The 26,445-nt window shown below is 49.0% G+C and overlaps 1 protein-coding gene across 2 annotated transcripts in view; it reads right to left on the reverse strand.

Annotated features, from left to right (window-relative positions):
- Positions 1-633: 633 nt before the first annotated feature.
- Positions 634-26,445, reverse strand: part of Ptpn1 (protein tyrosine phosphatase non-receptor type 1) — a 64,605-nt gene continuing 38,793 nt past the window's right edge. The window contains exons 2-9 of one of the 2 annotated variants that reach the window (XM_013077154.3): positions 20,325-20,415; positions 17,323-17,423; positions 14,226-14,324; positions 8,455-8,592; positions 6,725-6,934; positions 5,936-6,097; positions 5,262-5,482; positions 634-4,125 (exon numbers count right to left, since the gene is read on the reverse strand). In XM_013077154.3, coding sequence (XP_012932608.1) covers positions 3,912-4,125; positions 5,262-5,482; positions 5,936-6,097; positions 6,725-6,934; positions 8,455-8,592; positions 14,226-14,324; positions 17,323-17,423; positions 20,325-20,415 — 1,236 coding nt within the window. In that variant the 3' untranslated portion in view covers positions 634-3,911. The remainder of the gene's footprint in view (positions 4,126-5,261; positions 5,483-5,935; positions 6,098-6,724; positions 6,935-8,454; positions 8,593-14,225; positions 14,325-17,322; positions 17,424-20,324; positions 20,416-26,445) is intronic. The other variant, XM_013077155.3, reaches the window with a different exon arrangement.

Here is a 26,445-nt window from a genome sequence, read left to right on the forward strand (position 1 = left end):
ATAGGGGACAGGGGACTGACACTGCTGCCGACTGCCCAGGCTCCTGTGGCGTTCTGAGGTCACCTGGCCACAGCAGTATTTGCTTCCCTGCTCTGGGGGCCCTGCTAGGAGGTCACAGCCCAGAACGTGGGAGGATGGGAAGAAGTTCTTTGCTATTTTTGCAACGTTGTGCAAGTCTGAAACTTCAGAACAGGAAGTCAGAACATCCCTTTGGGGAGATTCATCGTTCAGTTTTGTGCACAAAAGACTGTATTAATTTTTTATATCTCATTTTAATTTCTAAATCCTGTATCAGGTGTGACTTCACTGCCATACTGAGATGTGGGACCACTGTGTTTGACAGGCAATCAGGTAAAGGACGGTTGTGAGGTTAGACTGGGTCTTCCAACCACTTGCTAGGTCCTGTTAAGTAGTATCCAAGCGCCCTATACAATCAAAGGGTGGGAGTCTGAAGGCAGTGGCCAGAGGCCTGAAGTGGGGTGTGAACACTCTCCAGCCCGAGTGCTCAGAACCCCAGGGGAATGACTGCTTGACCAACACCATCTACTGCAGATCAGCCTGGATGGGGGAAACAGTGGCCCGCCCTGGTTCAGGTCCATTAAGCAAAGAAATGGGAAGCATCCCCAAGCCATGTTCTTTAGAAAAAAAGTTTTTATTGTTGCAACTAAAATGCAAACCCATCATTGATATGGCAAGTTGGAAAACTGTACAGTATAACAGTTCTGTGAGGTCACAGAAGACCCTGAGAACGCCCCCCACCCACCGGTCATGCATCCACATATACACACACCTGAAAAGGTATTTATACCGAACACCTCACTTTTTTTGTTTTTATTTTTGTAAAAATGGTTTATTCTGCGGCCACTGTAAAAAACAATGGCCGGATGAGTAAATATTGGCTTAAGGCATATAGCAGAGCAGCTCGCTACCTCTCTAACATATGCATGACAAGATGGAGAGCCACCTGCCCCCAAGGACAGGAGCTGAAACCAGGACAGCCACTGGAAAGTTATATCCACACCCAAACGACTACACACAGATACAGGACCCTAAGAAAACAAGCCCAACTCAAAACTGCTCACAGCCCGGCAGCAAGCCGTATCCACACCTCACCATGGCTGCACCTCAAATATTCCTGCCACGGAATCGCTCTGTACTGGCTTCTCCCACGTGAAAGGCAAAGTGTGAAAACGCTGGCAAGAGAGCAGCTTGGGAGCTACAGCTGCCTTTTTGTTTCTTGTTAAAAAAGCCACCGAATGTGGAGGTCTTAAGTTCCTCTTGAGGAAGAGTTGTGAGCACCGTCAGTCCCCATGGGGCTCAAGGGCAGGCAGACACTAGGGGCAAGGTGAGCTAGGACGGACACGAGAGGCCGCAGGCTGACTCTAGGGACCATCACCCAGGCTGTCCCGGGGAGGGGGTTCCCGTGGCTGCGGTGCCTCCACACCACAGTCTGCTCCAGGGCAGCACAGGCTTGGAGTGGAAGAGGCCCATCCCAGGGGCGGGGCGGGGACCTTGTCTGCCTGAATGTCCAGAGCGTGAGGTGTGAATATGGCTGGCCATACCCTTGGAATGTCTGTTACAGCGAACCCGGCTAGACAGGACGGGCCGGGCCTCACCAGGAAGTGACCAGAGTGTCATGGCAGGAATTAAGCCATGATGTGCTACTGGAAATCATCATCGCTGTCCTGCGGAATGGCGGTTACTTCAGCAACAGCCTTAGGAACCACAGTCATGTGATGGTCAGATCATGCAGAGGGGACCGGACTCGGACACGGGCCCATTAGTAAGCAGGACCCTAAGTCTCTCGTTTCAAGCACGTGGTATTTCACGGGGACACAGAAGGCTGTACATGCATTCTAACACACAGGGAAAGTGGTGATTGAGAACAAGGTCCTAGTGGATAATGGGGGAGGAGAAGACCCGGGACAAAGTCATCCCACATCGTGTATCTTATTAAATACCCAAGTGTTCATTATATATTATAGCATTGTTCTATCTTCTCACAGTACCCACAACATTGCTACACAATGACTGCTTACAATCATCCTCCTTCCCAGCACTGGGCTCACGCAGCAGGCTCACGGCAGTCTTGCATTCCCAGTACTACCTGAGGATTTATGACTGTACTTTTTGATAAAGCCCGTGATGCAGGCTGACATCAAAAAATTTTAATACATTATTGGCTTAAGGAAATGCTAGTGCAGTATGGATGCCCTTGGGGAAAAAATTAAAAATAAATAAAGAGCGGAGAGGCTTAGTCCACATACGCAGCATGGAGACCTCTGGGGGAAAGGTGGTGTGCAGCCCTCCAGGACACACCGACAGGGAGTGCTCAGCTGGGCAGAGCCGGAGATGAGAGGGCCGCCACCCGCTGTGCCACCAGGGCGGTCTTCTTTGCTCTTTCCAAAAGTGGTTGTGGATTTGGGTCTCATGGAAGGAGGAGGGGAAGCAAAAGGAGAAGGGGGAGACACACCGCCCAGAGAGGGGGTCTGAGTGCAGAGCGTACACTTCCAGGCCCGGCTCTCTACGCTGGCTGCCCAGCGGCCCTTACCTACCACGGCATGCCTGGGAGCAGGGCCGGACACTGGGTGAGGTGGGGGAGGGTCAGGTTAAGTGTTGCTGTTGAACAGGAACTGGAATGGAACCAAACATTTCGGATGAGCCCAGACCCATGCGGCAGAGGCATGTGACTCATGCATGACCCCGGCCACACCCACCTCCAAGGGAGCCACTAGCTGAGGGGAATTGGGGTTTTTTTCCAATGACCTCTTCCCCAAAAATCACCCCTAAGGAAAAAATGTTTGCCTCCTCCTAAACCATCCGACACACTGGAAGATGGCCACCTGGAAAGAGGTAAATATTTCAATGGATGAAAAAAGCCCTGTGAGACATTTTCCATGGTTGCTAAGGCTACCCCGGCCCTCCCCATCCTGTAACAGCAGCAAGCTTCTAAAGTGTGGATTTTTACCAAAATGGCACTTATTCTCTAAATGAAGTGGAAACCATGGGGTGAAATGCCAGCAGCCAGCCTGGGGTGAACCTGACTCCGAGCAGGGGCCTGCAGGAATGGTGGTGAGGGCCGGTGCATGAGTGAGAAGGCTGTCACAAGGAGGGATCGGTGGGGAAATGAGCAGGGACACCCTGAGCAACGCGGAAGCTGCACTCTGTTTTCTAGAGATGCCCTGTGGTGTTCTCTTCTTGGAAAAGGAAAGCTCACAGGCACTGTCTAGGCTCAGGGTGCGCGGCGGAGGGGCCCGCAGTGTCCTAACCCTCTTCTCCAAGGAAGTTTACATTCGTAAAAGTTTGGGGTTCTTTCCCTGGGAAATCAAATATAAATTGTGTATCTCATTACACCACCTAGTAAGGGTACAAGAAAGTTTTGTAAGTGCCTAGTCTTTTTTCCAGAAATAACAAAAAGCTGCTTTTTATAAAGGTTAAAAACAACAATGTGTTGTAATTCTATTTTTTCAACAACAAATGAACAACAAAAAAAGAGAAAGGGACAGAGAGAGAAAGAGGAGGTGGGGAAGAAGAGAGTGGGAAGGAGGGAGGGAGAGAGGGAGAGAGGGAGAGGGGGAGAGAGAGAGAGAGCGAGAGAGAGCGAGAGAGAGAGAGAGAGAGAGAGAGAGAGAGACATATTTGGCATTTTCTCTACTTACTCCTGAATAGGTTAAGGCCCTGAGATTAGACTCTTATATTCTTGGGACCACAGGGCTCCTTAAAACCCCAGTGCAGCAACCCTTACTTCTCTCTTTAGCCCTTCCACAGTTGCAGACTTGAAACACCTTTGATCCGTGCCTTCTGACACTGGCTCAGACGCTCTGCAGCGGTGTATCCGGTGTATCCGGTGTATCCGAACACCGGGCTGCGGCCAGTGCTTCCCGGGCTCGCTGCGCCTCGCCTCGCCTCGGTCAGTGGAAACACACCCTGTAGCAGAGGTACGCTCCGGCCGTGAGCACGGTGGCCATGCACACGTGGACCAGGAAGGGCTTCCAGGGCGGGAGTGTGTGCTCCTGCTCCTCCGCCTCCTTGGGGGGCGCCTGGCCCTGGGCGGGGAAGGCGGCTTGGGTGTTTCGCAGACCTGCACCCGCTGTCCGACTTCTGATCTCAGTGTCTTGACTCCTGCTGAGAAGGAGGCAAGGGATGGGTTAGTCGCCTCAGGGAAACAGACGCCAAGGACATTGTTATTATGGAGCGGTTCTACGCAGGAACGTGATGGTGACGCTGACCCGTGCCAGCCAGCTGGAGGGCAGGGCCAGAACTGGCATCAGCCCGAGGCCCACTTGTTACCCCCAGCCCCTGGCCTCCAGGCAGCCCGTGTGCCTGGGTAATTGGTCCGTGCGGCTCTGCTAGGGGCAGGCCCCTGGCGCGTGCGGTGCGCGCACCTCACGTTCTCTCTGCTGCTCCCACATCCGGCCTGTTGATGCACGCAAGACCCCTCTAACAGCAGCAGCATGTCCCTCGTCCCGGACGCCCCCAACTGTCTGCCTTCTCACCACTGCCGAGGATGCTGCAGTGAACCCAGCCACCTCCCCATGTCTGTACGCTTGTCTGAGAACCGCTGCAGGCTCTGCCACTCGGAGCCAAAGCGCACCCCCTGAAACTTCCCTCCAGAAAGCAGGCACCCAGGGCACCCTGCCAGTCACCCTTCAAGCTTCCGTGCAGCGCCTCTTCCTAGAGGCAGCCTTCTCTGACCACCTCAGCACCCACCACAAAACGCCCCACATCTGCTGAGTTCCCAACAAGGTGGCCGACGGCAGACCCGGGACGTTCCAGGTTTATCTCAGCACTGTGTGCATCACCAGGTGCTCGGTGAGGTTTGTGTCAGTTTAAGGAGGCAGAATGCAATGAATTTTATCACAACGCACGGAAGGTTACGTTCCGCAAGGTCCCTCGTGGGGACTGAAACTGTGGTCAGCTGGACAGAAACTGTGGCCAGCTGGACATCACATTTCAGAGCCCGCTAGAAGCCTAGGGCGGGACCCTACTCAGTTATGCTGAGCCAATTCCAATCAGTGCCACAAGGTGGAGCTAGAGCCCTATGGAAGCCGGTGGCCTCCTGGAGCCACGGGGGACTGGACAGAAGAGGGCATCCTCCACCTGGAGAGGGGCAGCTCTCCAAGGTGGCCGCATTTCCCAAGGACGTGGACTCAGGGCTTGCAGAGGGGGAGGCTGCAGCCCCAGGCTCTTGCGACCAGCATGTATTTCTGGAACAAGGGGTCACTTCCCCTCACCCCTACAAGCCGGACCTCTCACATTACCTGTCCATGCTGTAGGGGACACTTAAGGGAGTTCTGGTTTCTTCCTTGATGGGGCCATCTTTATCCTCCTCAGTCTCATCCTTTACCCACTGGTGGTTTGAGAAGAACTCCTTGCATTTGCCATTGTGTGGCTCCAGGACTCGTTTGGGTGGCCGGGGAGGAGGGGGCACGTGCTCGGGTGGGGGCTCCAGGTCCTCGTGGGAAAGCTCCTTCCACTGATCCTTAAAGAGCAGAAGAGGAGCCCATGAGTGTTCACTTCCGGCTGACTCCAGGAAACCCACTCTCCATAAGTGAGCCGTGCTACTGCCTTGGCAAGGGGCTCTGGGCTTCTCGGTCTCAGCCACACACTTGGACGGTGAAATCTTTGGAAAATCACGTCTGTGTCCAGTCAGTGCCTTCTAGGTGAGCACTTCAAAGGCAGAAACTGGGACTTGGTGAACACCTAGAAAACTTTGGGGCTATTTTAAATACAAAGGGCAGCTGTTTCCTCTGACCTGACAGGGAGGGAACTCTTACAACTGACAGTCCCCTTCAAACACAAAGCTCGGGTGGGGGTGTGCAGCTCAGCCTAGCATGCAGAGGTCTGGATTTGACCCCCAGCCCACAAAACCAACAACAATAAAAAGACAAAACTGAAAGTCCCTGCACTTGGATCTGGCAGACGCAAAGCTGACCTGCACCGAGGAGTCTCCCATGATGAATTTGGCACCTTCGATCACAGCCAGGTAGGAGAAGCGCAGCTGGTCAGCCGTCTGGATCAGCCCCATCCGGAATTTCCTCATTTCCAGCAGCACTTTCTTGATGTCCACAGACGAAGGGTCTTTCCTCTTGTCCATCTGAAAGTCAGACAGGAGACAAGACTCAGCCAGCTCGAACTCTCTGGTGCATCACAACTTCACACTTCCTGCGGTAGGAGCGCTCTGGTTTCTAACTAGGAAAATCACAGAGGGCCAGGCAGAGAAATTCCAGAAAAGTGGCAAAATTGGGACCCTTTGGGCACAGGGTTGAAACAATTTAGAACAAGACAGACAGCCTCTGGCTACCTGGATTCTACTTTAAAATTGGAAGCAACCTCTAAAAAGAGCAATTGGAGGCAAAGCCACATTACCGTGGAGAAGCTGTTAAAAAGCAGAAATCAAAGCTTGGTGTGGTGGCACATGCAGGTGATCCCAGGACTTTGGGAGCTGAGGCAGGAGGATCACGAGTTTGAGCCCAGCCTGGGAAACTAGTAACTTTGTGAGACTGTCTCAAAGTAAAAACTGAAAAGAAAGGGCCAAGGATGTAGCTCAGAGCAGAGGCCCTGGATTCAATCCCCAGTACTGAAGAAAAATAAAAAGCAAAGGTCAAAGCTAGTTGTTGCCTGAGGAATGCACGCGGGGGGACAGTAACTGGAGAGCTGTGGCCAGGCAGGGTGGGGTTCAAATGCGTCTCTTTCTCTCTGGGAGCCTCAGAGGCTTCCTCACCAGCAAGAGGCAGGTGTCAGCCAGACAGAAGGTCCCCGACCTGCCGATGCCAGCACTGCAGTGCACCACGATGGGGCCATGCTCTGCACTGAGAGACCCTGACTCGCGAACTTTGAAAAGAAAGTTCAGGAATGAGGCTGGTGACTCAGGGACTCCAAAGTCAGGCCATGTGGTATAGTGGAAATGTAAGATCTCTCGAGTTTCTTGAGTCTGAAAGAGAAAAACACATGTGATGATGCTAAGAATCTTCTGTACAGGAAGCACAAAACTCCAAGTGCACGACCCAGCTGTGTTCACTCTGTCCTGCAACAACTTCTTGTGCTGCATCTGAATTCTATTCGCCCAGCAAGCATGCTTCCAGAGCTTTCCAGAAGTCACTCTTCACGTCAGCTTTGCCAGCGCGAACAAGCACATAATCCCCAGGCGCACTGCCAGGCGCTGCCACGCTATTCCTGACACTCACTCCTCCGAGAGCCGCCCTCCATCCACCACCTGCCGGCCCCTCTGCCAGGCTACACCAAGGCTGTGGCTCCAATGCCATGCAGCAAGGGTGGCAGAAAGCACTGGGGACAGGGGGCCCTCAGCACGCCTCGGAACCTCGCAGCCTTGGGACCACGCAGCTTCGGCCTTTTCTGTACTCAGGCAGCATGAACCAGATCTAGATCTTTCTCCAACTATGAACTGAGCAACAGGAGCCCCGAGGGCTCTAAAGCAGGATGCGAACCTCACTCAGAAGCAGAGCCTGCACTTCAGCACAGCCCAGGGAACCCGCTCCAGTGCACGTGCTCCTCCTTCCCCGCCGACTTGCCGGACCACTCCCCACACATCATGGTACTGCACCCATGGTGCCTGTGACTCCTGCCCACATGTGACCTGCTGGACCCCCTGCAAAGCCTTAGTGACATAAGAAGAGATGGAGACACGTGGTGATATCCCTTGCCCCAAGCCTGACGATCCAGAATGGCAAGGCCAGGATCCAAGCCTGGCCAGTTTGGGTCCAGGAGTTGGTGGCTGGCCAGCACGTCTATTAGTTGATTTTTATTCCGGTACCAGGAATCAAACTCAGGACTTTTTAGTTGAGAGGCAGGTGTGGTGCCACTGAGCTAAGTCCCCGGCACAGCAGGTCTATTAGTATCCCCTGGGACTGTCTGAGCCCTTTCCACTCCTCAGAGCCATGCTCCCGCTGAATTTTTCTGAATGCTCACGGGCAGGGCCTCTTGGGGGCACAGCTTCTTAGCACAGTGCCTTGCTGTGTTCCAAGGCCATCTTGGAGTGACAGCAATCAGCTGGTGTTACAAATTCTTCCCACAGCGGATAAACCCAAGACCTCACCGGGACAGCTCCTCTGGCCGAGGAAGTGGGGTGAGCCTGGGATAGGCGCCTTCCTCTCATCAGACCGAGGGACGCTGGGCCCGAGGAAAGGTAGCACGCTGTGCTGGCACGTAACTTGCAGGCCACCACTTCAGTCCTTCCCTCCACAGCCGCACAGGCAAGGACAGATCATTTTTACGTGAGAAACTGCCTTTCCCCTAAGAAGGTTAGAGATCCATGTAGAGGAGGAGGACACGTGCGTGACCTCCACTTCCCAGGCACCCTGGTCCCTTGGGGTGAGCTGTGTTCACCACAGTACCGAAACCACCCATATGCCGGGTGGGTGAGGAACATCACCCAGGGGAAGGGGTCGCCCAGCCAGCACCCCCACCCAGGGTCTAAGCGCACGGCACACTTACTGTAAGGTTTTCCAGTTCTAGCTGTCGTACTGTATAATATGACTTGATGTCTTCTGAGATCAATGTTAACTTCAGATTTGTGTCATCAAAGATCATCTCTTTTTGTTCTTTTTCTGGCCAGTACTGTGCACATTTTAGCTAAGGGAGGAAATAACACTGGGTTATTGTAAGCAATTGTTTTCTTAAGACAGGAGGCTTGTAGCACATACCATGAGCTTTGTGACAACGTGAAGCCCGAGGTTCTCTGAATGTGGAGGACACGGTCAGCACAGCAGGCTGTCTCTCGGGAGAATAGGAGGGCTGTGAAGATGCTGACCAGGCTGCTGTCACTTCCTACCTGGCACCTCCTGGCTTCCACAGCAGTGGGCCACCACTGGGCTCTAGCCCACCAGCTAGGCGAGAGGCTGGGCTGCACAAAATGTTTTGCTTCTCAACAAGTGACTTTATGTGGCCATTTCAAACATTGGCAAGACCGGATCGATCTGCCAGCACAGTGCACAGACACCTCCCCCTGGGAAGAAACTTACGGCAATGAAAACAAGTCTGAAGACACTGCTGGCGGAACACTTCCAAAAGGCTAAAGGGTGGAATCAGATGCAAACTAATTTAGGCCGTCCTGGAGGGGCTTGGGATCAGCCTTTCATTCTGGCTTGGTTTAATTCATAAAAATACTTTGATGCTCTCCCTTGATAACTTCAAAAACTACTTAATGATCTTGATTTAAATGCAGATCATTAAGGCTTTCTTGAAAATAAGCAAACACACAAAGCCTTGGTTTCATTGGAAGAAAGGACTTTGACTTACATTCAGTGGCATACTTTGCATGAACCAGATATTTTGCTACACAGACACTTCTAGTTTCGATGACTATGCTGGACAAACACAGCAGGTGGGCAGGGCTATGCGGCCAGTCTCCCAGCAGGATGACAATTAGCCCAGCCAGGGAAACCTAAGGCCTTGTGAGTCTCACCCTGGAGATGTCAGCGAGCGTGCGTGTGTGGACAGCTCTTTGGCAAGTGACACTTGTAATTCACACGCACTGACCCACTGGCTACCCCACTGGGCAGAGGATGGTGTGGGTGGAGGGTGCTGCTTCGTGGCCAGGCCCAGCAGTGACAAGGTGGACAGTGGGGAGTATGCAGGGGGAGATGCTCTGGCTGTGCCATGAGGATTCCGAGGGGGAGATGTTTCAGGCTGGCCCAGGTTACAAGAAAGAGAGGTTAGGGCAGCGGGGAGGAAGAGTGTCACCTGGGCAGTGGCTGTAAAGGTCCAGGCTCAGGGGAGCAGCAGGAGATGCACCCCATGGGGGTCCCTAGTACAGCAATGCTGTTCCTGTGCCCAGGAACCTGCCACACTGTCTGGGGACAAAGGAGGAGCTGGGCAGCTCTTGAGGAAGCTGAAGCCAGAGCTGTAGATGCCTCCTGGTCCTGCTCTACTGAGGCTGGAAATTGCCCCCAAACAAAACTAAAGCAAACAGCAAAAAGTGAAAGAAACTAAAGAAAAAAATCTCTGGGTGAGATGCCAATGTAGTAGCATACTTCACAGTCCCAGGATAGATGCCAGCAGGGCTTTCTCAAGGGCCCAGATGCCAGTGTTTTTGCAAGGCCTGGCCTGTTCCACCCACGTCATTTCCCCCTATCAATGATGAGCTGCTCAGACGAGCCCCTTGGACCGGCCCCACCTGTCTGTGTGGAAGCAGTGCTGCCGCTCTGGACACAGAGGAGCTAACTGTATGCCAAGGTCCCAGTGGAGCCAGAGTGTGTGGGGCAGCCAAGAGCAGGGCTTCAGGAGAACTGGAAAGGGTGCATTTCGTCTCACATTTCAATGGTTAGACTTTGTCTGTCATCTTTTTTTTTTCTTTCCAGTACCAGGGATCGAACTCAGGACCTTGTAGTTTCGAGGCAGGCGTGGTGCCACTGAGCTAAATCCCTGGCCCTCAACAGTTAGACCTTGTAATGCTTCAAGACTCCAAAAACAAAGAGTCTGACTTGATGGGCTCAAGGCCACCTGTGCCGAAGTGGGTACCCAACAGAGAGCAGAGAGAAGGAAGCAAAATGCAGGACGGCCATTGCTGCAGAGGAAGAGGCTGACACTGCTCTCACCTCATAAGCAGGGCAGACAAGCTTTTATCTAAGTCTGTCCCACATGGCAAACACCTTCAGAAGCAAATATAAAGCTTAAGCTTGTAAGGTGGGTAAAAACTAAGATTATGGAGAAATTCTGGCATACAACCAAGGACCCATCAATTAGTCTTTAATCTGACGAACTTCCTAGGCATGGTGGCATATGCCTGTAATCCCAGCTACTTGGGAAGCTGAGGCAGAAGGATGGTTACGTTTAAGGCAACCTGTGCAACTCAGGGAGATCCTGCCCCAAAATGAAATAATAAAAAGTAAGCAGAAGACCACTGCTTCATCACCCTATCACACTGACACATACCAACCTGAACAGGAGACTAACTTTCAGTGGAAAGCAGTCCATGGGGCTGAAGGTGTAGCTCAGTGGTAGAGTGCTAGACAGCGATGGATCTTCAGGATGCTCCCCTGGGCCACCCTAGCCAGGAATGTGGCAGTGCCAACCTGCTGGTGTCACCAGAGTCCCCATGTCCACCACGAAGGCAGGTGTTAGCAAGAGTCTTTGGGGCCTTTCAAAGCAAACAGCGAGGCAGTCTGAAGAAGAACCCACGCAAGTTATCTACGTGGTCCTGAGACAGATGATTTGCTTCCCCAAAGAATTCTTAACACAGACAACTCACTGGGGAGAGTCTGAGACACATGTGAAGCCTAAACTGCCTAACGCTAACCCAAAATGCAGTGTCCTGTGCATGAAAGCACCTGAGCTCCAGCGGGCCGTGTTCTGGAGTGGCAAACTAAACTGGCCTGGCTGATTTTCCCTGTCCTGTGTAAACCACACCCCCAACCCTTACACACAAGCACACTCCATGTTGACATGTCTAAAGTCAGTTTTCAAAGTGAACCAGGGCCGGGGATTTAGCTCAGTGGTTCCACCGCCTGCCTGCCTCGCAAGTGCAAGGTCCCGAGTTTGATCCTCGGTACCAAGAAAAAAAAAAAAAAACAGGAACCAACAAGAACTTTGGCCATCGGGACGACCCCAAGCTAACACACAATCACCCGCACAACTGGTTTCCAGGAAGCACATGCAAGGCCCTACGAGGTAACAGGCAGGTTTCCCCAAAGCAAGAGGGGACATCCTATACTATTTGGAGAAGGAAGGAAACCAGGAAGCAATTGTGCTCCAGAGGGAAGTCCCAGCAAGCTGCTTTCAGCACAGGCTGTGGGGATCACTTAGAGTCGGGAGGGTAACCGAGAAGACACTCGCTGCTCCCCAGCATTCTCCCCAGCTGCCCCTCTGGGAGTGAGAATGTTGATGCAGAATTGAAAATGTGGATGCCGAAGAAACTTCAAAACTCAAACCATATACTGTTTTTCATGCCAATCTGCATGCTTGAATAGCCCTGAGTGCACTGGAGTAGTCACCAAGGAAAACGAGAACTATCGTCCCATCTTCACAGTAAACTACAATAAAGCCACCAGCCACAGCTTTTGATGGCCAACACTGTGACCCCAGGGGAGAGGTTGTGGTCTATTTATGGGCAGCCTTGGGTGGGAGACAACTAGGTGCAGGGCCTGGTGATGAATATGCACTGTGATGAATATGCAGTTGCTAAAGCAAACTGTGTGCTAACAGCAAAGAGACTTTACTGGAAATTCTAGCAACAAACAAATTAGTAAATAAAAGGCAAATCCTACATCTGATGGTTTCTGAATAAATATTTTGGCTTTGAATTTCCAACCCTCCATATCATCTAGAGCAGTAGTTCCCAGTCAGGGCAATCTGCCTGCAGGGGACAGTGGACAAAGTGTGGAGTCCAGCCGAGGAGGCCTATCTGAACGCTGCTTTGGGGCTGGGGTACTCCTGGTGGGCAGTGGCCAGAGACGCTACTGAACGTCCTAAAACGCCCAGGAACCCCCCCCCCCATGACACCCCACCCCGCCCCAAAGTGAAGAAGGGCCCAGAAGCCCAGAGGCGAACACGTGCTGCCTCCACAGTACACATGGCAGAGTTCCCCTGCAGAGCGAGTGCAGTCCACAGGACCCTACTGGTTTGTGTCTTTATTCATAACGCTGATCACAGTGGTGCTGGACAGGGCTCGCTTCACACCTGCAACTTCACATTTTACTACTGTGCCACAGAAGCAGAGAGAAAATAATGAAGTCACTTTCGCCGAAAAAGAATTTCCTAAAATAAGGAGCATCACTTCCTCAGCTGAACATGGAGGCAGGCTCCATACCAGTTCCCACAGTGCAACACACACGTTCATGTTTTACACCATGGGCAGAGGCAAACAAGGCCAAACTATGAACCCAGGACATCCCGCATGCGCTCTCCCGGGAGGGCTGCTTTCTCAAGTAAGCGTGTGGGGAGGGAGGGGAGGGGCGGCTTTGTGGCCAGTGCTCCAAGCTCTCGCTGCAAAGTTCCCTTTGATGCGCTCCTTCTCTGCACTGGTACTTTTCCCCCTCTGGGCCATGCCTGGGCTTCCTTGGCTATGGCTTCTGCAGAGCCCTCATGCTCTCTGGCAGGCTGGAGGTGGCCGGGACAGTGCCAGGACCTGGCGAGCCCCAGGGACGTCCAGTTCTCTGCTCCAGCCCGCACTTCCAGATGGGCCCCACAACCCTCAGCTCCTCTTCTCCTGGGCTTCACCTCTGAAGCTGGAACCCCAGACGTGCTAGCAGAGCCCAGGGAAGGATAAGGAGCCCACCGGTGCTGCTGAATGCCAGCCTGGGGTCCTGCCCGCAAAGTTAGTCTCACAGAAGAGAGGCCGTCAAGGAGCAGGCACAGCAGAGAGGAAGGCGACGGCGAGAACGGCTGGGGCAACTGCCCGTAGCAGTCTGAGGGGTCAGGGATGTGATGAAGGTGGGCGCTGTGACGTAGACGCTTGGCTCAGGGAAGAGGTTAAAAAAGAAAGCTTGTCCTGGCTGGAGCTGGAGAGTAGGAGAGAGGGTGGGGAAGCAGGGCTTGACGCTCACGCTTCTGTAAGCCACACCACGTGACCCTGCGAGGCGAGAGCGAGAAAGATCACTCTGGACACCCAGTGAGGAACGGACGGGGGCAGCGAGCAGAGAAGCAGGGTGGCTACAGGGAGAGGTGCAAGCGGGGATCGATTTAACAGTTGCAAAGAACTCGAAATGATACAACTCCTGAAGGGCACCTGTCTGCGCCCAGAGACAACGCCACAGTGAAGCAGTGCGGCCGAAAGCTAAGCACTGGGGCCTTTCATGGCACAAGTCTAACCCAGCGGCCAGCTGCTCCCACAGCTGTGCATAGCCGACTCTGTGTGTCAACAGGAGCCACACGGTGACCAGCCAAAGAGGTGGGTACAATGAAGACAGATCCACTGAAACAGCGCTTTCCAAGAACTATGTTGACTCACCTGCTATAATACAACTTCAGCTCAGAAAGCTCAGGAGAGAGCTGCACAGAATGACTGCATCAAGCTCTGCAGAGCCTGTCCTATACACCTGGGTAATGAGTCGAGGCCTCACTTACTTTTTTCTCCCTTTTTATTCACTTAATTGACTTGCTTGCTACAAACATGTATTTATACATTGTTGCTTTAAATTTTAAGTGAAAAATTAATATCCCATGTGAGGGAAGTACAGAAGCAATAAAAAAATACGGAAACTCAGATGAAAATGGTAAGTTTATAGGCCCGCACACAGAGGGCAAGAGGAAAGCAGTACACAACTTACCGACCCTTTCTCCATCACTCGGTTGAGCATGACCACGCCCCTGCTCTTCTGCTCCCACACCATCTCCCAGAAGTGCCCGCACGTATTGGGCAAAGGGCCCTGCAAACACATAATTCCACAGCGTGTGACACCGGAAGACAATCATCCTGTGGTGAGCTCACCTTTGGCGGTTATCAGGTGACAGTGTCCTGAGTCCTCACCAGCTCAGGCAGAGGAGTGGCCTCTCCCTGCCCAGGGAGCGGTCAGGGCAGTTCTAACATCTACCATGCAGGGAAAGGTGATTCTCGTCCCTTCTACTTCCCCGTGCGGGCAGCCAGCCGTGGGGCTCTCTTGCCTAACGGCAGACAGAAAGTGGAACAGAACAACTAGGGGCAGGGCAGGGGGAGGACGGGGCAGTGACCAACTATGAGACACTTGGTGGTTCCAGTCCGACTCCAATCACTAATCATCTTGCCACTAATCATCAGGCAAGCCACTTCACTTCTCAGGCCTCAGTTTCCCCTTCTGCCTCACTTGACTAAAAATAGTACCTCTTCATAGGGTTGTGAAAATTTATCTATATTCATATATGTGAAAGACTTAGTGCAGCCCCTGGAATGCAAGTACCCAATGCAACATGAGCTAATGTTCTTCCTACTACTGAAGGACCTAACTACCTACAGCCTTCATCCTCGGACCAGGACATCAGGGATGTGGATGCACAAATGGTCATTCAGGTGGCCCAAGGGGTTCGGTGTCACGGGGGCATGGTGAGGAGCTAGACTGGCTAGCTCCAGCCCACCAGGTGTTTCTTGGACACACGTGTGAATGCCTTGAGTTCCTCCCAGCTGTGAGCACCGCCTAGGAGCAAGGTCACTCATCGCCTCCCTTCCCCTCTGGAGATCGGGGCTTGTCACTGGCTCAGGCCAGCACCACATCCAGAATGGTTTCCATTCTCACCTATTTTCACCCCTCAGTCATTCCATCTTTCTCTTTACTTTCTTACACTTTCCTTGGCCACGCCAGCCTGGGGTATCCTCTCACTTTCTTCCTGGACTCATCTCAAACCAACTAACTCAACCTGTGTCTGAGGAAATGCCCTGGGGACTCAGACAACAGTGATCACAACAAGTCGAAAGGAAAGACAGCCCCTGGCAGGCAGGCGTCATGTGGCCTGGGGTTCTCATCCTCTGGCCTTGGCAAAAAGACTGCAGTCACCAGGCCCTCCACAGGGGCAGCTCTCTGACCTCTCGGTTACTCACCTGTTGCCCTGTCCCAACACTACCCAGTTTAGAATGGGTCTGAAGGATTAAACCCAGCTATGATCTGAAAGATGCACACCATACTTAGCTGACACTTCCGGGGGAGGTGAAGGAGGGCCCCTCTGACATTACTCTCTACTCCTCTACAAAATGAGAATATAGACTCATGTTATTTGCATAATGAGCAACACTGAAACTAAAAAACAGGAAGGGTTTCCTTGGTTTGGTGGCTTAGAAAACATCCCAGGCACTTTGTCTAGGAGTGCTGTTTTGGAGCCAGACTGCCGATTCCTCCTGAAAACCCCAGGGCAAAAGGGATACGTAAGCAGCTTCCCTGCGTCCATGGTACCACCTCACAAAAGGGATGGTCGTCACAGGTTTCAAGTGATTCCTAGGGCACAAGGGTGGGGAGGACAGCACTGTAAGCTTCCATATAATTTCTTAATGCTCCATTTGATATGAGAGACCCTCCTGTGGGTATAGAAAGGGCTTCCTGACCTCACACCAAAGCTAAATGGCTGAAATCAGGAAGAAATTTGACTTCTCTTAAAAAGAGAAGTTATTTGTGCCTCAACCTTTGCCCACCAGCTCGTCACCGGCAGGCAGCTCCTTTCTTACGAACCCCAACCCCAACAGCCCATCTCAAAGACCCAGGGGTGTAGAGAGGGACAGACAGGGAAAAACTGGGGTGGGGTAGAAGAGGGTAAAGGGGAGAACAGGGGATACCCCTGGTCCAGCTGCCCTCCCAGAGCAGCCTTCGTTCACAAAGCTTTCTGCTTCACTAGAATTTTAATTTCCATACATCAAGCAGAATTATGATGTTTAAAATCACTCATAGCCTAAGCCACACATAAGACTGGTGAACCAGTATGAACTTGAAAAAACAAAAATTATGATGAAAAGCAAAACAAAACAAGAAACTCAAGTTTAAACTAACTTACAGGTAACAAATTATAACTGGAGAAAATTGATTAAAAACAAACTACTTTGTCCATTTTCCCAGATACTCATGGTCTTTTGGTCTCCTATCATTAAGTATTTTGTAAGAGGCTTTATTATTAAACCACTTTCATGACTTTTTATTCCCAGAAAAATGCCAAAAGCCAATAGGAATGTTAAGTGATTTTTCATGCTTGTTCATATCCTCTAATGATGCTTATCTTTTTTCTGGGCCAAGGAATGTGGCCCAGGATGAGGAATTCTGAGTGCTTGCTGGGCCTCCGGCCGTCCTCTGAGATCTGCTACTGAAGCGCTCAGCGCAGAGACAAATCCTTCCCGGTCAGCCCTGCCCAGGTCCCCTCTAGTCACGGCTCCACTGCCCCTGTTAACAGACCCTTTCAACTCAGTGCAGCTTCCTGGATGCTCCAACTCCCACTCACTCATTTCTTTCTTTTTTTGTGGCTTTTTAAGAGAGGGTCTCACTGTATAGTTCAGGTGGGCCTTGAACCTACCTACTATGTAGTCCAGGCGGGCCTTGAACTTGATCCTCCTGCCTCAGCCTCTGGAGTGCTGGGATTACATGTGTGAGCCCCACCATACCTGGCCCCAGTCACTCATTTCAAACCTCCCGGAAAATATCAGTATCACAACCAAACTGAATCTCCGGCGGAAACTTTTTTTCCTTGTCTTGTAACTTCTTGGTTTGTTAAAAACCTGACCTCCTAAAGGACATGGCCGATTTTATTTTCAGTATTGACAAAAGCATTCTAAACCACACACCACCACCCCATACTGCGGATCCAACTCAGGACCTTGCACTTTCGAGGCAGGTACGGTGCCACTGAGCTAAATTCCCGGCCCCGAATTCTAAAACTTTTTAAGGTGACATTTAAAATAAATTCAGATAATCTGTTTACCTGGGTGAGAATGTAACTCCTTTGAGCTTCATCCATTTTTATCAAACTAGCATTGATATAGTCATTATCTTCTTGATGTAGTTTAATCCGACTATGGTCAACTGAAAGGTGAACCAGAACTCAGGTTAATGCTTAGAGGGTCGGAGTGTCTCCCCACAGGCCACTCGCCCACAAGAAAGCGGAGAAGGGGAGCCCACGCCCCTAAGGCATTCACACTGGCAGAGGCTTTGCTGTTAGGTGTCATCTATGAGGGCTGACTGTCATTTTCAGAGTTTTCTCTGAAGCATTTGAAAGCCAACAACACTAAACAGCACCAGCAATAAACCACAGTGAAGCCTGGACTTGAAAGTCTGTCCTTGAGCCCTGTCTTCCTGTGACATCTCTCACTCTCTCCACATGTGGCAGGCCACAGGGGGGCATCAAAGTCTCTGTTCTCTGGAGCCAAACACAAACTTTTATAAGGTAAAAAGCAGAGTGGCTGCAATCTTTAAAAGGGAACAAAGTTCAGCCCAAATCCCAACCAGTGCCCCAGCGGTGGCTGGCACAATGAGCCAGCAAGTAGGACTTACGATCGCACCTCAACCTCAACTATGGTCAGTGGTTTGAGGGGCAAAGAACCTAAGCACAAAGCAGCATGAACAGCCAGACCTGGAGTTCCTTTACACAGCTGTTCTTTTAAGAACAACTTTTTAAAGTTCAAATATAATGAGCTTAAATGATTCTAAATCTTTCAAATGTCACCAGCAAAGATATTTAAAAGAGAATTTAAATGTTCTGGAAAATACTCGAAACCCAAAGTGCTGAACGTATATAAGTGTAACTTTGAGATTAGTTTTTAGAAATCAATTTCATTTGGAAGTTCTGCCCCCAAAACCTTGTCACAAAAGCAGTGGTCCCTGAAGGCTATTTTTCTTATCCCGTTGGCTAACAAGAGCAGGTGGGTACTTTCATTTCTGGCATAAAACAAGGGACAATGGACTCAGGTGACCTCCCGGAAGTAGTACCTCCTCCCTAGGACCAACAGGAAGAGGGTTAGTTACTGGGAATAAGTGATGAGGGGACTTTGTTCCAAGTCCAAAGAGAGGCATTTTAAAATAAGCTTTCCTTGAATACTATTTCTCACCATGGAGGATTAATAAAAACTGAGATACTTGGGGGATTCTTTTTTTTTTTTTGGTACTGGGGATCGAACTCTGGACCTTGTACTTACAAGGCAAGTGCCAGAACCACTGAGCTAAATCCCTGGCCCACTTGGGTGATTTTTAAGTGTATCAAGGTGATAAAAAAATCTAAAAATTTATGTGACTGGTATTGGTGGGCTGAGTGGATTCAAACAGCACCGGGTGACCTCGGGGAAACCGGCTGTTCTCTGGGCCTTGTGTTTTCACTGCTGAATGCAAGCTATCCGGAGGGTTGTGGAAGAGCCAGCAAGTCGCTGTGTACAAAGCCTCGCTCAGCAGCGGTGCGAGGTATGAGGCCAAGGGCTGCTGTCGCCACCATGGGCACTGTGAACCGGGCAGCAGGTCACCTCCGCCTGGGCCATTCTCCCCTTTCCCTCACAGCACAAATGGCAAAATATTTTTTCCACTTGAAGGGATGGGTAGGAGACCAAAAAGAAGGGTATGAGGAATGAGATTGGGGTGAAAAATTGGGGGATTATTTCTGAGGAAGAATATTTTAAATGCTGTAAAACTGGCTCCAAAGCTATTTAGGTGAGACATTATTAAACACATAGCAAAGGAATATGGCACTCAGTGCTGTACCTCAATTCAGAAAAGTGCAGCTATAGCGAGCGACTTGGGTGTCCCGGTGCTGTGCCATGTGCAAGAGGTGAACAGCGACTGTTCTGTCACACGCAGAGCCGCAGGGAGAAGCCCCCAGCCAGGGCTTCACAGTTGAATCACCCAGGATTTTTGTTTTTGTTGCTGTTTGTTAAATAAAGATATATGTGGCGCCTCAGCCTAGACATGTTAAATCAAAGGCATCAGGCACTGGGCACACTTAAGTGTCACCTGAGCACCTAGTACTGCACTTCAGATGTCCTAGTGGCCAATATTTACTGAGTACTTACTACATCTGGGCTAGGTGCTTGTGCTGTCTCATTCATCTTCACACACTCCTACGGGGTGTGACTCCTGCTGCATGGACAATCAGAGAAGAGAACAACTTGCCCAAAGCCACAGAGTTCTAAGGGGCCGGGCTGAGATGTAAACTCAGGCAGGGAACCAAGGTGGCAGGCCGGGAGGCACTGGCGCTACGCCCATTCCAGGTCCTCTTTAACGTTCCCCAGGGAGTGTGAGGAAACACCACGGAGATGTCACTGCCACTGACCCCTGGCTCCTGTCCACTGGCCCTGGAGGGGAGTTCAAAAGGCCTCGTGGCCTAGTGGAGATGGCAAAGTTCACATCCCGAACTCAGCTCAGATTTTTCTTGCTTCATACAAATTCTAACATGTTCAGCTGTTGACTTTCAAGATATCAGAGCCAATCCTCCGAAGGCAGGAGGCTACCCGAGGGCAGCAGGCACACTGACAGTCCTGAGAAGGTGTGCTGGTGGCAGTGAAGGACAGAGTGGGCAGAGGGGCAGGGGAGGGTGGCATCTGCAGAGGGACACAGCTCCACCTCTGTGTGCCCGTGTGGGACATCGCTGTGGTTCAACACAATGCAGGGGGCTAACAATACTGCTGCTGAGTCACCAAGAAAAGGTTACATTATGCCTGCTACACTCTGCTTCAGCTGGCAGGAAAATGATTCATCACAAAATAGCCAAAGCTAAAAAAAATAGTGCTTTGAACTTTGCTGAGTTTTCCAGAAACTGAAACCTTACCCTTCTACAATGGTGGAAAAATGAACCATTACTATAAGTCTCTAATGCTCACTTCATAGGAAACAATCAAGTCATAAATGCTGTGAATTTATCACCTAGCCCTGGGTGATGAAGTCTGGGTGGAGGGGGCCTGTGGTGCAGGAGGAGCGAGCCCAGGAAGCTGTGTGGGTACTTACAGGGACTGACGTCTCGGTACCTGTTTCGGTTTTTGTTCATAGGAAGCTTAGCCACTTTACAGGGGAAGTCACTGGCTTCATGTCGGATGTCCTACAAGAAAGGATAAAGAGTTCTCTTTTCCAGTCTCTGGCATCAGGAATCCATCCAGACATTTAACTGAACACTGGCTTCCTGCCAGGCACTAAGGGCAGAAACAGACATCAAAAAGGACCAGGCAGTGTGGGAAGGGCAAGGTGCTAATTCAGAGGTATGTACAAAGTCAGGGAGGAAGGCAGAAGAGGAACAACCAAAGGCCGGGGTCAGAGGCAGTGACGCAGGACAGGAAGCTAGAAGCCCGAGGAGGCAGGCGGGAGGGGGAGCGATTCACTCAGGAACACCCCACCTGGCAGAGGCAGTAGAGGCGAGGGGGCTGTGGAGCTATCATGAGCCAGGAGCCAGGAACAGTGAGTGGGCAGCAGGAGGAACGACAGACGGCGGGAGGACATGGGTGGGCAGGCCAGATCTTGCAGAGCTTAGGATGGCAGGCCCAAGAGCTCCAACTGGAACCTTTAAGGGACATTTATGCCAGCACACTTTCCAACCGCTCTCCCAGGAGGGAAACAAATCCCATTGCCCCAGATACACAGGAGCCCTGGGCGGCCTCTGCTCTCTCCTTGAACAGCTCTACACTCCTGCAAACAATCCCTACATGAAATCTGTCCTCTTATCACAAGACAAGCACGTGTAATAGAGCAGAATGTAATACTAACACTAAACTGTACATTTAAAAATGGTAAATTTTATGTTTCATAAATTTTACCACAACTTTAAAAAAAAAAAAGACAAATCCACAAGGGGAGAATGGGAGAAGGGACAACACTAATGGGATTCTGGAGGCCGGAAATCAGGCTGTTCAGTAGTTTGGCAGGCCAGTTCCAATCAGTGGAGGGAAAGCCAAGAACTGCCCCACATGTCCACCCAGAGGCCTCCCGGGCTCCGGAAGCAGGGCCGTAATGAAAGGAGGGGTGGGATTCTCTGTGGGTGTGTGGAGCTGAGAAGAGCCAGATGCCCTACCTGTCCAACTGCTGAGCCAACTCACACTTCTGCAGAAATCTGGAGAGCTACTCTTTGCAAAGAGTCAATCAGAAGGTCTCTGGACTGGACTGCGGGATTGGCACAGTGGAAAGTGTAAATGCTCCACCAAAACCAGGGTGTGAGCGACTCTGCTAGGTACACAATGCCCACAGGGACTCCCAGCCTTCCTGCCCCATCAAGTCCTCACCACCTCCAGGCAGGAGCACTTCTCTGTCTGACCAGACAAGGGGAAAGACCAAAATACAAGCAGCAGGATGTGGAACTCCCTGACCCATGCTATGCCTCCGGGCCCCCTCCCCTGCAGGACAGACTCTGAGCCGTCCTCTCCATGCAGGCACCACTGACGACGGGAAAACCTAACAGAAAAACCCAAACCAGGAAAAAAGTCCTTTGGAGGAAAAAACTGCACAGAACAGGAAGACTTACAAGATATATTAGCAATACACACTCGGAAATAAGACAAAATCTTGTATCTATAAACTAAGAACAGAATGTTTTATAAGAGAAACAAACCTCTCTGGAAGCTTCAGACAGCCGAAATGACAAGTTCAGCTAAACAGTCAGATAAAAGCAGAAGAAATCCTCCCTCAGAGAATAAAGCCCAGAATAAGCAAACCAAAATAAAAACACAAGGAAAGGGGCTGGGGATTTAGCTCAGTGGTTCCAGAGCCTGCCTTATAAGTGCAAGGTCCCAAGTTCCATCCCCAGTACCAAAAAAAAAAAAAAAACACAAGGAAAGAAAACATCAAAAACTGATTCAAGGCAATCTCTCAAAGAGAACATTCTATGTTTCTGTGATGACAAACAGTTCACTTTCAAATTTCGGACTTTATAAGAACTGCATTGGACACTGACCAGCGAGAGACCAAGGCCTTCAAGATTCCGAAGGAAAATGATTTCCAGACTGGAGTTCTATACCCTGCCAAACAGTCATAAGTGAGAATGGACGGTAAAAACACTTCCTGCCACACACGGTCTCGCAAACGCTACCATCTACACTCCCTTTCTTCAGCATGTCTTTCATCTGAGGACTCATGGGAACAGAAAAGATGCAACACGAGAATGGCGGCAAAGGAAATTGCTACAGAATTTGTGGAACTTGACGGGTTCCTGCCAGTGCGACTCCAGAGATCACCATCAACAGCAAGCCTGCTTCCCACGCTAACTGTGAATGAGAAGTCCTGAAATTCAGGAAGGAAGGGGAGCCAATCTAGTAGGGCACATGGGTTTCAGGAGGACAGCGCAGAGAGGCAGTGCTAAGGACTCAGGCGGATGGAGGTTGTGTGCGTGAACAAGCCTGCGCCTGACACGCGCGTGAACTCTCAGTCCACTCAGTGGCCACGGGGCCAGTCGGTAAGAGATGATGCTCTGCAAGTGTGAGAGCAGCTTCGGGAGACTCAGTACCACATAGGGCAGTGAAATTATCCAGGGTCTCAAGGACTGGTGTTTGTCAGAATATCAGTTTGAACAAATTGGGTTAAGTACGACATAGAATTAATTTCATCTGTTTCTATTTACTCTATTGTGGCTACAAAGAAAGGTTAAATTACATATGTGGGGTGCATTATATATATATATTTTTGGACAGTGCACACTGACCTTATAGAAAATTGTTCTAAGAGGCTTATAAGAAGGAATGAGCAGTGGTTACACCGCCTGTCTCGAAAGTGCAAGGACCCGAGTTTGATCCCCAATACCAAAAAATAAAAATAAAAAAAGGTTATGAGAAAAATTAGAAACAGGTAAACAGAAATCTGTATGAAGGGAAAAAGGCAGTTATTAAGAGGGAAAATTTCTGAAAAGGAAACAACACAGTACACTATCTGTGACTATGCAGGCAAATGAACAATGAACGGTGATTTAATCAAAAAGCATAGGAGAACTGGGGAAGGGAGCAGAGGGGGGATAAGCAAAGGGGTGGCTGTTGAAGAAAATGAAATCTATTACTTAATACAGTAAATGTTTAAATTAATGAATCAAAAGATAAACATTTATTTGAAAACATGGATATATAAAAGCTAGAATCAGCACCTCTTTAAGAAGACAGCTGTCTGTGAGGAGAAAGTCTGGGGAAATGGCCAGAGGTAGAGGGGAGCAAACAGCTGGATTTCACAGTAACACTGTTACGAAATTATTTGACTTCTTCAGCCATGTGGATATTCAACTCAGATTAAAAAAAGAAAAAAGAGCTCCCACATTCTGCTATTCTACTTATTTATTTATAAAAGTATAAAATGGCAGGCAGGAGTTTTTGACTCCTATTAGAGACTAGCTAATATCTTAAAAGCACATCAACACAGACTTACCTCAGATCAAACAAATTAACCCAGCAGTAAAACATTGGTCCCATCATTTATGGACAAGGGGAAGCGCGCAGGGAAATGCTACAGACACAGCACAGAAAGATGGAATATAAATCTAAGTCTTCGGTGTTTTTCTACTTGTTCTTGGAAGCATTTAGCAATAGGTACAAATTCTTCCCATAAAGTGAAACAATCTGGTGAGTCCCGCCAAGTGCATGGACGGAGATGGAAGAAATCCTCCACATGGAGAAACCCTAGGTGAACCAACGTGCGCTCCAACCAAAGAAGGCCAATACCCAGCAGGGTCGCAGCTGATTTCATTCAGCCAGAAGGGTTATAAGTATGTATTTTTCTTGGGGGTGAGAGGACACTTTGGAGATGTCATTTAATAAAGATCCTGGGCAAATAAGGTGCTCACACAATAGTGATTTTAAAATAGATTTTGAAATTATACTTATAAAATGCACAGATTTTAAGTGGGTAGTCCTAAGTTTTCCTGACCAACTCTGAAGCATAATTCACATATTAAAAACAGCCACTGTAAGGGTTGAGTTTGGTGAATTTTAGGCGATGTTTTACCCACGTGACTATCAGTGCAACCAAGACACAGAACGTTTCTGTCATCCAAGCACGATCCCTAGTGCTCCTGTCCCAGTCAATAAACCCCACCCTGGCTGTCACCAAAGGCAAGTATGGATCTGCTTTGTACCCTTCAGGTTTTTCACATGCCATCGAACTACTGAATCTATTTTCACAAAGCTGTTCTTAGTACTCCTTGTTATGGGGGGGATTCCCAATTTGTGTCTTCTTTTTCCCTTGACCAATTCAGCTAGAGATTAATCAGTTTTACTGATCTTTACTGATTTTCTTCAATTTATCTGTTTTGTATTTCACAGATTTCTACCCTTACCTTTAGAATTTCTTATCTGTGGATTTAATTTGATCTTTTCTAATTTCTCAAGATAAAAGCTTAGATATCAGAACTTTGTTCTTTTTTGAAGTGTGAACATTCAGTACTACAAAAGTTCCTCTAACATTGCTTTAGCTGCAGCCTACCAGTTGATTTCCATTTAGTTAAAAATGTACTCTATTTTTTTTCGCAGTTTAAGAAAAGATTATTTAGAAGTGTGTTAATTTCTAAACATTTGGAGTATTTTCTAGATAATGTGATTGATTTCTTTATTTTTTTTGGTACTGGGGGTTGAACTCCAGACCTTGCGCTTGCGAGGCAGCCCGCGGAACCACTGAGCTAAATCTCCGGCCTGTCTATTAATATTTTTATTGAGACTGGTTTCATGATACACAATATGATCTTTAAATATTTCAATGTGCAATTTAAAAAGTGTTGAGTGCTTTCTAAATGTCAGGTTAAGCAGGGTGATGGTATTAAGCCCATTATATTTCACTGATCGTTTTATCAATTGCCGAGAGAAGCATGTTGAAATCCATTTCATTACAAATGTTGGGCTCCCCTTCCAGTAGTCCTAGTGGTTTCTGCTTCATTTACTTGGAATTTCTGTTATGAGGTGCATAAGTTCTTAGGATTGCATGTCTTCTTCATGAACCGACCCCCTCTCATTGTTAGGAAACATCTCCCTTTATCTCTGGTAATATCCTTTATTCTAAAAGTCTACTTCCAGAGTAATATAGCTGTTCAGCTTTCTCTTGATTAGAGTACCTATGATTTATCTTTCTCTCTCCTTCTACTCAGACTTAACCAGTAAATTACTTACAAAGTGAAATTCTCATAGCATATAGTTGGGTCATGCTTCTTATGTCTAATTTTACAATCCTCATTCTTTAATTCTGTTATTTAGATCTTTTGCATTTAATAAAGTCATTGACACAGTTGGATTTAAATTTACCATTTTGCTAATTGTTTAGCTGTTTTGCATTTGGCCCATTTGATCTTTGTTTCCTTTTTCCTGCCTTCTTTTGGTTTCCTTTTCCTTCTCCCTTGCTTCCACCTTCCCTTCCCCTCCTCTTTCTTTCTTTGTATTACACCTTATTGTCACTGGTGGCAGTTAACTTTTTTTCTTATATTTTTAGTGGTTCTATAGGATTTACAATATAGATTTAATACATAATGGTCCACCTTCAAATAATAATCACACCCACCAACAACGTAAGGAGTGTGTATTCTGTTCCCTCCCACTGATCCTTTCTGGTACTGTTATATATTTCACTTCTGTTAAAAATACCACAATGTATTTTTACTTTTGCTTCAAACTATTATCTCTTAAACTTCTCAAATGAGGAAAATGTATTTCATGTTGACCTATATATCTGCCACTTTGGGTAGCACTCCTCATTCATTTGCACAGATCTAAATTTTCATCTTTATCATTTCCTTTCTGCTTCAAGGACTTCCTTTAATATTTCTAGCCTGCTGGCAAAACAATTATTCTGTTTTTTTCTTCTTCAAAAAAATAGTTTGCTTTCATTTTTGAAAGAGTTGCATTGGACAGACTGTGATGGGTTTTTTCAGCATTTTCAAGATGCCATTCCACTGGTTTTTCATTTGAAGCATTCGATAAGAAGCTGGAGCTATTTTTATCCTGGTTCCCCTATGTAAAATATATATGACTTCCTTCCTCTGGTGCTTTCAAGCCTTTTAAGCCTCTCTTCTTATCAGTGTCTTCAGCGATTTGATTATGATGTGCTTTATTGTGGTTTTCTTTCTCTATTTTGTTTAGGGTTCACTGAAACTCTTGAATCTGTATGTTTATAGTTTTCACTAAAT

The sequence above is a fragment of the Heterocephalus glaber genome, unplaced genomic scaffold, assembly GCF_053883595.1.
Source record: "Heterocephalus glaber isolate CG9 unplaced genomic scaffold, H.glaber_assembly_v1.0 deba00001673, whole genome shotgun sequence".
NCBI classification, from domain to species: Eukaryota; Metazoa; Chordata; class Mammalia; order Rodentia; family Bathyergidae; genus Heterocephalus; species Heterocephalus glaber.